At 38.2% G+C, this 15,231-nt stretch overlaps 1 protein-coding gene across 1 annotated transcript in view; it reads right to left on the bottom strand.

Annotated features, from left to right (window-relative positions):
• Positions 1-15,231, bottom strand: part of AKIRIN2 (akirin 2) — a 39,124-nt gene that overhangs the window by 840 nt on the left and 23,053 nt on the right. Inside the window, exons 2-4 of the mRNA XM_009333217.1 lie at positions 4,839-4,982; positions 4,108-4,257; positions 228-299 (exon numbers count right to left, since the gene is read on the bottom strand). Coding sequence (XP_009331492.1) covers positions 228-299; positions 4,108-4,257; positions 4,839-4,982 — 366 coding nt within the window. The remainder of the gene's footprint in view (positions 1-227; positions 300-4,107; positions 4,258-4,838; positions 4,983-15,231) is intronic.

Raw genomic sequence — 15,231 nt, 5'->3', positions numbered from 1 at the left:
TTCAAAAATGAAAAACTAGCATGTTATGGGAGACAGTTTTAGATGTTTCAAACAAAAGTTGCATTTTAGCTCACATCTTCCTTTCAACCTCTGTCGTCCGTATTACCATTTTAAAGTATTTTAACTTGGAGCTTAGCTGAAGCTCAGCAACAAATAATGGCCACTTAAATTATTGAACATTCAGTAATTTAATGCTGCTACAGGAACCAGAAGAAATAGATACTCACAACTGGCAGGCTGTTCTCCATATCGTCGCATGATTTGATCATGCGTGAACTTCACAAATGCGTCGTATTGTTCTGCAAGCATGAAGCATTAGAAGTGTGAGTATATTAAGTTTAACTCAAGCTGAAAAATATTCAAGGCTACTTTTTTATACATATAAATCATATAAATTAAGCACGCATCCACTAACAGTAGTTTTAAGTGACTTTACACAGTTCATAGCCGCCATTTCCTTTTCATCCCCGAGAACAACAATGCAGCACACGTCCCCTTAACTAAAAGACTTTCCCTTACAAACTTTTGTAATGGGAAAGACAGTAATATGCTCAAAGAGAATTATGCTGCACATACACAAAGACCTCAATATACCTAACACCTGGCTAAGCATCAGACACTGTATTCTGAAGTCATCGAGTGTGCCCATTTCACAGATCCATAATGGGGGCAGAGTAGTTAAGCAAACATGGCATTAAGGTCAGTGCTAGGGTTGGAAACAAACTCCTCTCTGCTCTTATAACTACCAGATGTAAGAAAATTAATTTAATGAAATGGAAACACAGAAGTACAGGAAAGGGACTTGCTACTGAATTAGAAATTCTTTTTGGTGACCACCAGAAAATCAAAAGCAAATGACAAACTAGAAGGATGAAATGCTAGGTGACTAACACTTGACTATTTCCAATCACAAAAGTTGCCACAATAGGAGACATGTAGTTGACTGTGGACTTCATGAAAACAGCTACTGTGTAATCTGAAATGAAATTCAGATATCAAACATATTAATTTGGCTTTGAACTAAGCATTGTTATTTCCCAGAAAGATTATTCTTTCTATGCACACATACAAACAAATACATTCGCAATATTTTATTCAGTTTTAATATTGCACTCATCAGCAGGATATCACCTTTCAGAATTAGGAAATTGAACAAGGAGAGTAATATCTACCAGATGCCGCTCCTCTCCATTCCCCTTCCTCCCTTGTGGAAAAATACATGTGCAGCAATGTGGGGTGTTCTGAGAAAAGGGCAAGGTCAAAGAAGGCAATCTTCAACCAAAAATGCAGTTAGATTTGTAGTGGTTCCTAGTCCCACAGGTTTGCCCCATTAAAGTCCCCATCCTCTTGCAGGGATGAGCTTCACCTTTGAAGTAAACAGGGTATCAGTAATCAGCAAGTAGTGCAGCAGCAGCCCAAAGTACGGACCTGACCCAATGATCTAAGGACATTCCTCCCTGACTGAAGGGGCCCAGGGTCACGGCAGCCAGTTCCCCTCTGCCCACAAGCAGGACCTCCGTTTCACTGCAGTTCTGACTGATGGCTTTTCAGCAGCCATGCGAGGATCTTAGCCAAACAACAAAATAACACAAAAGGGCAGATTGAAGGGTCTGTTGCCCAGAAACCATTTCCAAAAATAACAGCAACTAGAGCTTGTCCTAAAAGGCCAGAAACCAACTTGCAAGCTTTCTTTAAAGGTTTAAGTCAACATACACAACTGCTTTGTAGCATCATCTTTGTCAAAATTATGGCTTTGGAAATTTAAAGAATCCACCGTTACTGAAAATCCCCTTTCTTGTGGCATTCAAGACTGGGAAAGTTAAGCAATCCGAAGGCAAGAGCAACCTACAGTGAACTGTTTGAAAATTTAAGTGAACGCTTGTGAAGATACTTACACCACTGGCATCCCACATCATATATGTTCTAAGTATCTATTTTAAGTCAAAAGGTAGCTAAATGCCACAAATACAAATATGATTACTACGCTCTACGACTTGACCTTTAGTATAAAAAGCTGTTTTCCACGAACAGATTCTAGAAAACCTTTCAAGTTAAAGGTTCCCTTAGCCCCTTACACTCCCTTCTCTGGTTATAAAATCTGCAAAGGACCTTGCAAACCCAAGTTCAAGCTAACACGGCAGTTTCAGGTAACAGAGGCAGGAAGGGAAATCAGGGCATTACAGTGATCTGAGTTTTCCATTTATCAAACACTCACTCTGCATGAAAGACAATTCTGCTCACCAAGAACATGGGAGAGGAAAAAAAAAGGCAGTATCTGGCTAACTACCTACAAGAAAACCGTGATTCAGAAAGGAATGAGGAAAATATCTGAGATCCAAACATTCAGTCAAGTCACTTCAAAGAAGCTATTCAATTGAGATTTATTACAGAATTTCCAGTTACATTTCCATTGACTACACTAGTTTGTAAGAGTAAGTATCACCTTACTGTACAAAGTTTAGAAAAAGATATAATCATTCTGTCAGCAGAAAAACATAACTGGCCTTCTGTGTAAGGACTTTCTAAATTCTTTTGGCAGTCTCGCTTTCTAAATTCCCATATAATGCTGAAAATTTATTATTGGCTTGATATATGGGATGCAGTAACATGATCTTTCTAATAGCTCTTTTGGTGACCACCATCGTAAGAACAAGTAAATTTAACTCATCTCACCGTAAGCCACAACCCCCCAAACAGAAACCATCCCCCTCCCTTCCCAAAAACAAATCCAAAAATGTTCCCTTTGGGACTGACAGATGGAACACATGTAAGGAACTTGCCAGAGGGGCTCCTGCTGTAAAGAACTACAAGTTTGTACTTGGAAAGTGTCTGGAACAAATGTGAATATATCTGGTCTTCAAATGGTTATGATGATCACTGCTAACTGAAATGCATTTAAGAGAATGCAAGAAATGACCCAATTCGTAACATACATAAATTAGAAGAAAAAAAGCTCTACAGAGTCCTAATTCATCAGTCCGAAGCAGGTTAAAAAAGAAAAATGCAGAAATGGAACATCAGGCCCAAAGCAATAGAAGTATTTAGGGCTCTAGTTACAGTTCTAAACAGATGTAGATTTAAGAGGGACTTAGAACTATAGTAATTTCTTACACAGCAATGGCAGACCAGCAAGCACAGAAAGAACATGAACAGGAGCTCAGGTGCAGAGTCAATACTGTCACAGGCAACCCACAAGCCTGACACAAGTCTGGTGACTTTTGGCATGGGCATGCCTGTAGAAGGTTTTATTCCCACACCTGAAGAGATTTGCAAGCTTTAATTCTGATGTGTTTTCAGGTGGGAAATAGAACAGCCGTGGGTATTCAAAAGCAGGTTTGCTGCCGAAGAGTGCACTCAAGATGTTCATTATCATCACACTAAATATTAAATTAGACACCAAATCATACTGTGAAAGCACCTACCTCTGAATGCAACAGAAAGGTGCTCAAATGCTAGCAAGATGCTTAAAAGTAGAGAACTTCAACAACTAAAGAAAGGTCATATTTACAATGCTGACATTAACATGATCCTTATGAAAAGGTAAGTTGGCATCAGGCGCCAAAAATATCAGCCGAATGATGTGAAATACAACAATTCAACACAGAGCATCAGAAATGCAGCTAAACAACTGACGCTCAGGCAGATACCGAACACCGCTGGCAGCAGTGTAATGGTAAGTACTGGGAAGAGAAAGGGAAATCTTAGGTACTGTCTTCTTGCCAAATTCCAGAAAAAGGAAGTCAGTTCCCAAGCAGGAAAAAAAAAAAGTCCTTCACAAAGAGCTCTTAAGCCAGTATAATAGAAAGTCTTTCTGGCAAAAAAACGAGGAGGAAATGATCAATTCAAACATGATAGGAAGAGAAAGTTCTATCTGAAATAAAACCACTGTTTCCATTGATTAGTAATACCCAGGAATCATAGTTTCTATCCAAGGCAGCATAAAAGAAAAAAAAAAACTATCAAAGAGACTACACATAGTTTTTTATGTCCTGTATGCATCTCATTCCTTAATCAAATTAGGTCAGAAAAAACAGCATAACACAAAAATGAGAAAAAGTTTTAAGCTTTCAAACTCATCCTAACACATTATTTTGAACTATAATATACCTGCAAGTTTTGTGGTCAAAATTTCTTCATACTCTTCACGGATTTTCTCTTCACGTTCTTTCAGCAAACGTTCACAGATCATTCCAACTTGTCTGAGAGTAAACAGCGGCTGTTCTTTTTTCAACGGTGATGATGCTGCAGATGAAGTACCTAAGATTAAATATTTGGGCATACCGATTTACACTTACAAGTAGTTCAGAACCAGTTTTATAATCAGTTTTCTTCACATCTTTTACATTAAAGGAACTTTACAGAACATTTGGAGAAGTCTTTCTCTGCCATTTGAACGCTTCTAGGGACTATTAAAGTAAAATGGGACACTCAAAAGGAAGACATATACAATGTACAATACGCACAGGTATCCAAACACCAAGAGTATTACACAAACACTGTGAACACCATTTACATGGCAGTTGCCATTTACAAATTTAAGCTTTTGTTTTACGTAAAAATTATAGTACAGTGTATTTTTGCGAAGACAGCTGCTTTGCAAAAGCCTATTACAATATCAGTGGCAGGGTATGCAGGATGGTCTCTTGAAAACAATGAAAGCTTTGTGTCCTACTGATTCTTAAAATGAGAAGCTACAATCTTCCAGATCAATGCTAGCATTGCCAAAAAAAGCAACAGTAACTGGTGAGAAGGTACCATAAACCACCAGATAACTAGGGAAAATTATTTACACAGAGTCTAAGAACACATAGCAGAATTACACAGAATTCTCTGGGTACCTGGCAAAGCTGGTCCAGTAAGGAGAAATGCATGTGGCTGTGCATCAGTAGAACAACAAGGATCTGTCTGCTGGAAGCTATTTTCTAAGTGTCTCCTCTTCTGCATGCGTTTGTACTCCTGTTTTATGTTGTACAAAATTTGTTCTAAAAGAAAAGCAGTAAGAAAATTAAGCCTAAATTAATTACATTTCAGTATTTCACTTTATTTCCACTCAAACACCAAACACTGTAGATAATTAACAGATGATAAAAGCTAGTTTCTTAAAACATGGCCTGCAAAAAACACCCATGTTTTACCTAAGACACTTACAATGAAACTAACTAAAAGAAAGGTAACTCCTGACTGTTTTCACTAGGAGAACATTAGCAAAAATGTTGTTCCTTAAGGTCAGGTATTGGTGCCAGAGTACTGCTAACAAAAATAAGCAGTGTAAGGTTAAAATTTAGGAACTATCAACTATACAATATACATGTATAAAAATTAAGCTACAGAACCTCTACTGGTATTCATCATCTTCCCTTCCTTTGCAACCATCTTTCTCTCCCGGACAGTGTTTATCATTCATACAATTAAGGATAACAAAAGACTCCAGAATAAAACATATGTACATGAAATACCATTCCTCTCTGTATAGTTACTGGCATATAGGCAGCAAAGTGGAAAGGAAAACACAATTTAGACAGAATATGCATAAAGCAACTACTGCTTAAAACCTCAAAGAATTGGAAACTGACACACAAAATACAAAAGCCTTCCTCAACATTTTTTGACAGCCTCAGATCTAGCCAAATAAACACAATGAACAGATAAATAGTCTCTTTTAAAGGACTATTGTGATATGTAGTTCAGAATTTGATTGCACTGAATACAGCAAGTGCTTTTAATAATCTCATCTCCATTGTAGAATTACAAGGAAAAAAAGTAATTTTTGCAATAAAACTCTCAATCCTGTGTGCCTTCTCTCTGAAATTCCATGTACCAAAAGGCTCTTAGGTACATCAGTGCCCTAACTGCATATCCTCTGGCAATGTAAAATATTAAAAGAAAAAAAAAAAAGGCATTTTCTATTTTTCACAGAAAGAGACCCCCAAAGACTCCCTCTTTATGAGAATTCTTACTTTCAAATGCATTCTTAAAAAATTCCCTACAGTGTCGGCTTCCACTGAGACTTCTAGACTTTTGGCAAAAACAGCTTTCCAAAACTCAGATACATACAAAATCAACGTGATCACGTCAGAGTTGCAAAGGACTCCACTCACTCAGTACCTTCCTACTTCTGTTTGGCATTTTGCCAATACAATACCATGAAATCTTCTCAACTAATTTTCAGGTTTGTAAACAGTACGCTGTTGAGGTTCCTTATTTGAACATTTTCTTGTAAGCAACCATGTGAAGCAAGTAACTTCAGCTACCGGCTTGTTCAGTCAGTGGCTGAAGCCTATGCTAGACCAAGCAGAAGCAAACATTTGGCAATTCCTAGTTGAGAGGTTTAACTATTGCAGTGGTTCTTCCATTCCGTAAGTCAGTCTGGGGGCTTCCAACTCATAAAAAGAGAGTAAACTGTTCCCAGTCAACAGGAATACCAGCATTTTCAGCAAAGGAGCTTCTTGTTTGGATTTTGTCCATTGATGAAGGCCTTGCAGTTTATACCTTTTCAGTTCCATGCCTACGGTGCTTGTACAATTTTCAGCTCCCTAAAGGGGGATCAATAACTGCAACAAATGCAGAAGTCGCAATAAAGAAGCACAGTAAGGAAATGAAGAGAAGGAAACTACAAGAAAGTGGGAAAGAAAGTACTCAAGGATGGCTGGAAGATTCATACTTTTTGTAGAAGACTCCAGCGTGGTACAGAAAATACATAAATCGGGTTAAACCGAGATGCCGTCAGGCTTCCAAAAGTAGAATTTGTCACATGCATACACACTGCATCAGTTGGAGAATAGCCCTGCAACATTTTCACTGAACAGCATAATGGTGGTAAAACAATACTTCTCCTCAGAATCAAGTGCTGTTCTAGCTAAAGCGATACTGCATAATTTTGAGTGGGAACCAAATTAGCTCATAAGATAACATCTGTCCTAAAGCATGTCTACACCATGAGAAACATGACTGCAAACATTCACACTGTATTTACATTAACTGAAGAATGTAACAAATCACGTGCATCCTTCACTATGACTACTTCGTCTTGGGCATACTTTCCAGATTCCGTATGAACTGCAAAAACATCAGCCAAATTTCGGGTATAACAACTTTGATAAAAATCTTCTCTACAGCTCTCCTTTATATTATCTTTTTGTAGAAACATTCTCAAACCACATTAACCACCAAAATCATTAAGAAAAAAAAAAACCCAAAACATCTAACCAGACTCTGGTCAATGGATACAACTCCCAAGAGTTAAAACAACCATCATCAGCCAGGCTTCCTCCTAACAACCCCTGCAAATTAAATAGGGAATAATTCAGAGAAACCATTAAAATACCAGCCAGAAGAGAAGGAGCAAAAGCTAGAAGTCAGGTGCTGACTTTGGGAAAACAGTAATAACTGGGATAGAAAATTAAGATCTGTGCACCAAGGATACGTGATTCTATTCCAAATTATATTGACTTGTAATATAATTGACAGTAATTTCATCTACCTCTAATTTGGCAACACTTTTTAACTTGCCATCTTCAAATCTCGCTCTGACACCAAAAATCTCAAGAAACGCCACTGATGGATACACTGGAAGATCCCCATCCTGACAAAATCACTTTGACAGTTTGCATTACTATAACCTCAGGTAAAGGTATAAAACTAAGCGAAGTGGGATGGAGGAGGGGACTATTTAAACATGACCATACACTGTCTACGCTGCAAACAGCCACCAGGAGAAAAAACCCTGAAATCTGAAGTCCTGACTGAACACTTGTTGAGCACGTACATAAGCTGGTTTGGTAAATAGTATTCCTCTATTTAGTCTAACTTACAAGATTTAAGGCACTATTGCTCAGCGCTGAGAACTGGACTACAAGTTCTACTCAGTACCGTGCTGCTAGCAGGCAAGATGACTGTGAGAATGACTCATCTCATACTTCCTGATCTCCACCATTTGTAAAATGGAGATTAATAGTCAAGAAACACAAATTTAACATAGCATCGAACTGTTCAATGACTTCTCACACGAATGATCAGACTAGTAATGCTTCAAATTAAGCAGGCACATTTTTGCAGCAGCAAAGACTGAGTGGACATTTTTATTAACATACAGTGGCATAAAATCTATGCCTTTAAACAAAACTACTTCACTGTGAAATGAAATGTAAGCTTGCAAATATTTATCACCGATTTTAAATGAAAATCTGAATCCCAAATTGAACTTTTTTTTTTTTAAACAACCTAGGAGAGTAAGAAAAGTTGTTTAAATGCACCAAGTTACTTCTGGCATTTACAGTTTTGCTTAATGAATCTGCAAAAATACGTCTGATGACCAAACATATTCTGTTCAAAACAGTTTTTATAGCATCTCAGCACTTGAAAGAAGCCATGAAATGTTAAGGCAGTGCAAACCAGACAACTTTTGAACACCACCTATATTGCAGACATCGAACCGTAAAGCCTTTTAAAACTCTGGCCCAGTTAAACAAGGCTTAGAGTTAGCAGGTCTCGTTCTCCAACCCAATTTTGATTCCAGACAACCTTCCTGCCTTTTCAAGCTCAGTTTCTTAACTTCCTTTACTTCCAATTAGCTCTGACTATTCTCTCTGCAGTTGACAACCGAATTAAAATGTACATTTAACTGGTGTCAAACACAGGACAGGTTTTTTTATGTGTTCCTCAATGTGGAAGCCCAAATTGTCTTTTTCAACAATGACATGCATTTTAATTAACAAATTATTTTATATCTAAAAATTTAGATTCTGAAAGTGCACTCATTAAGGAAAACCTAATCTAAGTGAGCTTCCCTAAGACTATAAAACTGAACTAAGAACTTGAATCATATATATCAGAACTCATTAGATATTTTAAATAAAGACTTGCATCCATCTTATAGGTGCTGAAGTCCAAATCAGACATTGTACATCAAGCAATAATTTCATTTATGAGATGACAAAAGGAATACATTTAATATGATCGAACATATATCACTGTGGCCTATCCTCAGTTTCTTTTTAATTTCACTTTATCCCCTGTGCTCAGTGTTTCCTACTGGTTAAAGGTACCTCTGAAGGCACAGAGCTAGCTAACAGGAAACACCAGGCAGAGGTGCTGAAAGTGAAAATTAGGCATACTGAATCTAGGGTAATAGCAAGAAAAAGCCACACTGCTAACACACTGAAATGAATTCGTACTTCATAAATGACATTTCAAATTCAAGATGACTATGAATCCCAGCCAGTTACGCAAGGCTGTATTATATACCCCCTTCTCCTCCCTCAGGTTCAAGGCTAAGATAAAGAATGACAAACGAAGATTACGACTGTCTCATCGTGACCACTAAAGGCATAGGAGATTCAGTTAAATACTCCCAAATATAATGAAATGCACAGATACTCTTTTTTTTTTAATCTAGAGCTCTGTGTACTAAGAGCATAAAGTTGAGTACATATGTTCATGAAATACTGCATTAAGATGAAGAACAGCATTCACACCAGTCTTCTTTCAGAATTTGAGATATGATTTGGGGACGCAAAATTTCACGTTTCAGCTGCTTTCACACCCAATGAAAAGTGGATGAAACATGAAGGGGCCAATTCAGAATTCAAGTTTCACATCTGAAACATGATCTGTCACACTAATGGATTACAAAACCAAATATTCATTTCCGAAGAGTGATGTCCTCTTCTTACTTCCTTTAATTAATGATAAAAAGGCAAGCTATTCTTTTTCAAAGTTCTGACATCTAATTATTTCATCCTGACCTGTAATTACCTAGAAATTATTTACAAGGGAAACAGCAGTTCAACTTGAAAAGGTAACAAGGCAAACAATTATTTTCTCCATTTTAATAACCGCTTATCAACTACGAAGGTGCTGATTGTTTCCCCTGAAGGATTTTTTTCTTTTTTTTGGGGGGGGGGGGCCTCAATTCTTAAACTAGCAATCTCTCATCTCAGTTCCCAGCTTCTCTCATTTTGCCGAAGGAAACTCTGGCAAAACACATAGGAAGGTGACTCAATAGGCTGAAATCAGAGTAGCAGTTTTCCTGGCCCGAAATGGAACCTAAAGCTCAGGTTTCAGTTTGCAATGTCACCATTCAACATATGCATTCAAACCTGAACCATGCCTGAGATTTATTCCAAGTGAATCAATGAACTGCTATCCTGATGTCAACAGCATACATTTTCAGGGATTTCAGCTCCTGTTAAAGCAAAACTGCTTCACTGTCCTAGTTCAAATTTATAACATTTCCATTAGGCCATCACCCTTATTCAGCATTTAGCGGATGCTGCCACATTCCTAGTTTTGGTCTCCCCACCAGACTACTGACACATAACATTAAGAAGCTAGCTTCCCCTAAGGGCAGCACTGCAGCAGAGCAATGGGTAACAGTATTCTTCACTTTTTATATCTACTTAACCAGGGAATCCACAGGCACAGACAGAAATTAAAATAATCCAGATACTCCTCTTACTCTCTTGCTTTGGTCATAGACATCAATCACTCCTGTTACATTTCTTAATTACGCATGGTCTGTGAGACTTCAGTAATAGAATGTATACTTTTGGAAATCATGCTCACCTCAGAGGAGCATGCTCTAAGCACCAGAGAGAACACTGATAATGGGTACACGCTGACACTTCACAGCCAGCGTCTATAGCTACAGAACGGACAGAAGCAGCTCGCAATAGACTCTGTGGCACAGAGCTGGCCACTTCACGAGATGCAATTGCTCAGGGTCTCAGAGGCTGATGAAGATTCTGGTTCTCGCACAAGTCGGATGCTCACATATGCATTAGCTCATTCTGCAAATGTGTTATTTCAGGAAATCCCAGTTCTCCTGATCAAGGGCTTGAGGAATGAAAAATAAATCAAGCAATGCAAAATGTATTAGACACAGCAATTAGATCTTTCTCTTCACATAAAAAAATGTCACACTGCATTTATCAGACCTGCCACTGAAACAAAAAAATGCTTCAACATTTTATGACACCTACGACCAAGGGTATTTAACATTTATAGTCACCACAGGCATCTATATAGAAATTTCTCATAAAAATTAAATTGTCAAGTCCAGATGCAGTCATTACGTGCTGTTTCTTTTTTTTTTTTTGTAAGGGGTGGGAATGTTTTGTTTTTTAAAATCCTAATGATTTCTGTGATACTGGAGCACAATGAGAAACTTGGCATCTTGCCAAGGTAATTTAGCAATAATACACATGCAGATAAATGTTAACAAAACAGAAATTAAGCAGAAAGAGATGCAGCACTACTAATATGTCACGTTCCAAAGCCACAAGATCTGTTCATTTAAAAGCCAAACCTGTACTTGGCCACTGTCTGACCAAGTTTCAGACAGTAGTTAAGTTTGCTCAAGAGGGCAACTGAAAGGTCACAGAAGGACAGCCTATAGGGAAGACTAACAGTTCTTCCTATTCGAAAAGGTCAAAGTCATTTTCTTGCATTAACTTTGAAAATTTGTGGTAATTAGATCCATTTTTTTCCAGATTATTCTGTGAAAGAAAAAGGTGCACATTAAAGACAAATTTATCTACCTTCTGTTTGTAAAGAGTCCTTCATGAGAGAGGGACTCTTACAACCAACTCGATTCGCCATCTTTACCTAGCAACATTTGCCATACAACTGCCGTTAGAGCAGCAAATACCAATTATGCATACTCATTACTAAATACTGCATAAATTCAATAGTTTCCATATTCCGTCAAACATTTGACATTATCTCTGCTTGGATTTCAACCAGTGACCTGAGTTGAAGGACTGTTCTCAATAACCCCACCCACTACAATTTTTGGTTTGCAACATCAGTTAGTTGCTGGGGAAGTATTGAGGCAGATGAATGTTTCAGATGGAGGAAAAATTGCATGTGCAGATGCAAAAGTTTATGGATTCTTAAGCGATTTCACAAACTTTTTAAATACAACATTCTTTTTGATTCTACAAAGTTCTAGCTACAAGTTAACCTCTGATTTTGGGTGAGGAATATGGAAGAATGCTACTGATCTCAGTTTGTCTTCTCAGTTACTATGTATCAAGAATTAGGGGATTTAAAACCCTAAGGTCAACATTATCTCTCCCTCCTCCCCCCCCCTTTCTTTGGACTGTATTTCCCACTGTAGCTTCAGTCTCCGAAATATCCAGACACGCAGGCTTTCTAACACTGACCTGCCTTTGAATTTAAAAAACAATTTTAAATTGTTTGAATTTAAAAAACAAGTGTAGTTTATTCTCCCCCCCCCCCAACATAATCTTTCATCAGGGTAAAACTGCAAATAATGGTTCTAAAACATCCAGCAGAGAACAGAAAAAAAATACTGCCACTGCTTCCTCCTTTCACCCTCTAGAACTCATTTAACAGCTTTGAAACAGGACAGCACCCCTAGGACTTCAGAGGAAACCAAACATGTACAATGCATTACGCACAGGCATCCAGACCCAAGTGCAGTTATTCTGGTCATACAGAACAGTCTCATTTATAGCTAGAACTTACATGAAAGTAAAACTCATCTGTAGTATTCAAGCAGTAGAAAACTTCTTAGACAAGCGACTCTTTCAAAATTGAACCCATCTTATGCCAGGCAGATATGCTCTGCACTGCTTATGGTGAACGCAGTTTTAAAACATAATTCTAGATGCAAACAATGGTGTCCAAAAATTAGTGAATGTACTCAGAGTATGCTCAAACCAGTAAGCACAATTCCACAGAAAGTATAGACAGTAAAGCCACAATCACAGTTTGGCTGCCAAATTCATTGAGAAACTGGAAGTGACCTAACAGCTGTTCAAATAACCACAAAATATTAAAACACTCTTGTGAGAGATAAATTTCATCTTGAATAAGCCTACCCTCTCTCAAACAGACATATCGTTTATTTGTCTATGACCACTCTATAAAGACAGCTGTTTTCTCATCTGACTACCACACTGTATTCTTAGTTCTCAGCACCCCCCTCAATCAATCCGTATTCTGCTTCCAGATTATTCATTTTTGAAATGATTAACCGTGTGGTAAGAAGTTCTTGTGCTGGCATAGTCTCCATTGGGTGAAGTTAAACACTACCAGAACAGAGTATCGGGTAGAAGAAAAATACTTAAGCGTGAACTTAAAGTATCAGCATCGGGTTTTATATCCAGAGCTCTGATTTCGTATGACCATTAATTTTCATTAAACAAAATTCAGACAGACGCTTTTTAAGCGCTGGAAACCTAAGCATTACAGTAACACGCTGAGAAAACCGTAAGTGAAGTCAACTGAATTCTGGGTATTGTTACTAAATTTCCCAATACAAAAACTGAACAAAATGGTGACTCAGTTGGGAACACTTTTAAAATCAGACTGGAATTCTTTTCACACACAGAGCAAGATTTATGAGACCCAAATGTAGACATCTACATCAGAAATGGTCACGTAAATTCATTTTTACAGTCAATGGAAAGCAATACATATTTCTACAGCACACTTTGCCTCATCCTAAGTCAGAGCTCTAGAATAAACCATCTGTTTCTTCCAACTGACTATCAAGAAAACCATAAATTATTAGGTCAGATGTACATTTACAAAATTAGATGAGATGAATCCCACACAATCTTTCAAGTAGCCCCTTTAAAATGATAAGCTCTATTTTGTTCGCTGATGCTCAAAATGAAATATACACAATGTCATAATACCCCTAAATTCAACTGAAAGTAAAAACTAAGCAAGCGCTCAACAGTCACATTTGCACTAGCACTGTACAAAGATTTTTTTCTTGTAACAGAAACCATAGAGGGAGCTTTTAAGCAAAACCCGTGTATATGTGCACAATTTATAAATGCTTCAAGTTTTGCTCAAGAGCATTGAAGTGCTGTAAGAGACATTTTGACTTACTGTCCTTCACTTGTCATTATATTATACAAATGGCTTACAGAACTGTCAGTACAGAATCACCTTTTCACATGGGTTATGACCTGCACCTCCAATTTTCTCAAGAGAAGATGAGGCCTGCATTTGCTCAACTTCAGTAACATTTTAATAATTCTGAAGCTCTTAAAAACTAAGATAGGAGTTCAGGTATTACCTCAAATACTGCTGTAGGTTATCTCTGCTGAAAATCTTATTGATTTGTCTCCTTTCAGCAATACACATTTACTGGCTAGACAATGTTTATATTAAATATTCATAACCTAAGCTCTCCAAATCCCAAAGAAACAAGCCAAAAGAAATTCTTGCAATGAAGCAACACTTATCTTCTAAAAAGAATCAAGTGAATTCTGATTTTAAACATCTATCTCAAAGTATATGTAATGCCTCACTGTACCAGGGAGTGCCATCCATCACAACTCTCATCCCAGACCGCTGACTCACTCAAGATCTTTTCCTAGAGGTGCAAAAAAATATCAAGGCACTGATGCCAAGTGTAAAGTACTTTGTATGCCGTCTACGTATTTCCTTCATAGCAATTTTTTTTTAATTAAAACCTGTGAAAAAATATATTCTACTGTACAGTTTTCAGAACTAAGAATATTGAGACAACACACTGTCCCTACGTGGAGGAGACCGCAATTTGAAAACACATTCAAACTTACTGCTCGGTAATACTAGCAGTAATCCGGGGCCAACTTTTGTATAAAAGGGAGTACCGAATGCAACAGCAGAAGGAATTCAGCGGCAACAACTGCAGAGGGCTTTTTTCCGGCACACAAAGGACACAGATCCATACCTCAGCGTTACAGCCACTCACGGCTGCGAGCTTAACCGTTCTTAAGTGCACTACTGGAAGCTACCCACTAGACTAAGCGTAGCAAGGGCCAATCAATCCCGCCTGCCCAGCCAAGATTCATTCCTTTCTTCTCTCCCTACTCGCTGGTAAAACGAACTCGGTTGATTTTTAATTGACAACAATTACACAAGCAGACCTGGAGGTTTTAGGGCCACCGGTTGACTCATCTCTCACACGTTAAGAATGTAAAAGGGTTTCGTTCTCGCCCAACGTCTCCGAGACGAGGAGACTGCCCGATTCCATTTTATCTGCCCTAAAGGCAACTCTCGCCCTTACACACAATCGCCTTCATCGCTCGGTTTTCCTACGAAACTTTAAGGATGCAACAGAATGGGTCATCCGGGACGGTGGCACGCATTACGGGACTGGAAGCGCAATTACCCCTTTGTTTTATCTGCTTTTGCCTTTTCCCACTGGCGTTTTGCGGGTGATTGATGACAGGCCGCGCTCCCCGCCCTCTCTCCCTCCCTCCC

Source organism: Pygoscelis adeliae, unplaced genomic scaffold, assembly GCF_000699105.1.
Source record: "Pygoscelis adeliae isolate BGI_AS28 unplaced genomic scaffold, ASM69910v1 Scaffold57, whole genome shotgun sequence".
Taxonomy (NCBI): domain Eukaryota; kingdom Metazoa; phylum Chordata; class Aves; order Sphenisciformes; family Spheniscidae; genus Pygoscelis; species Pygoscelis adeliae.
This window is presented reverse-complemented; position numbering and strand designations above follow the sequence as displayed.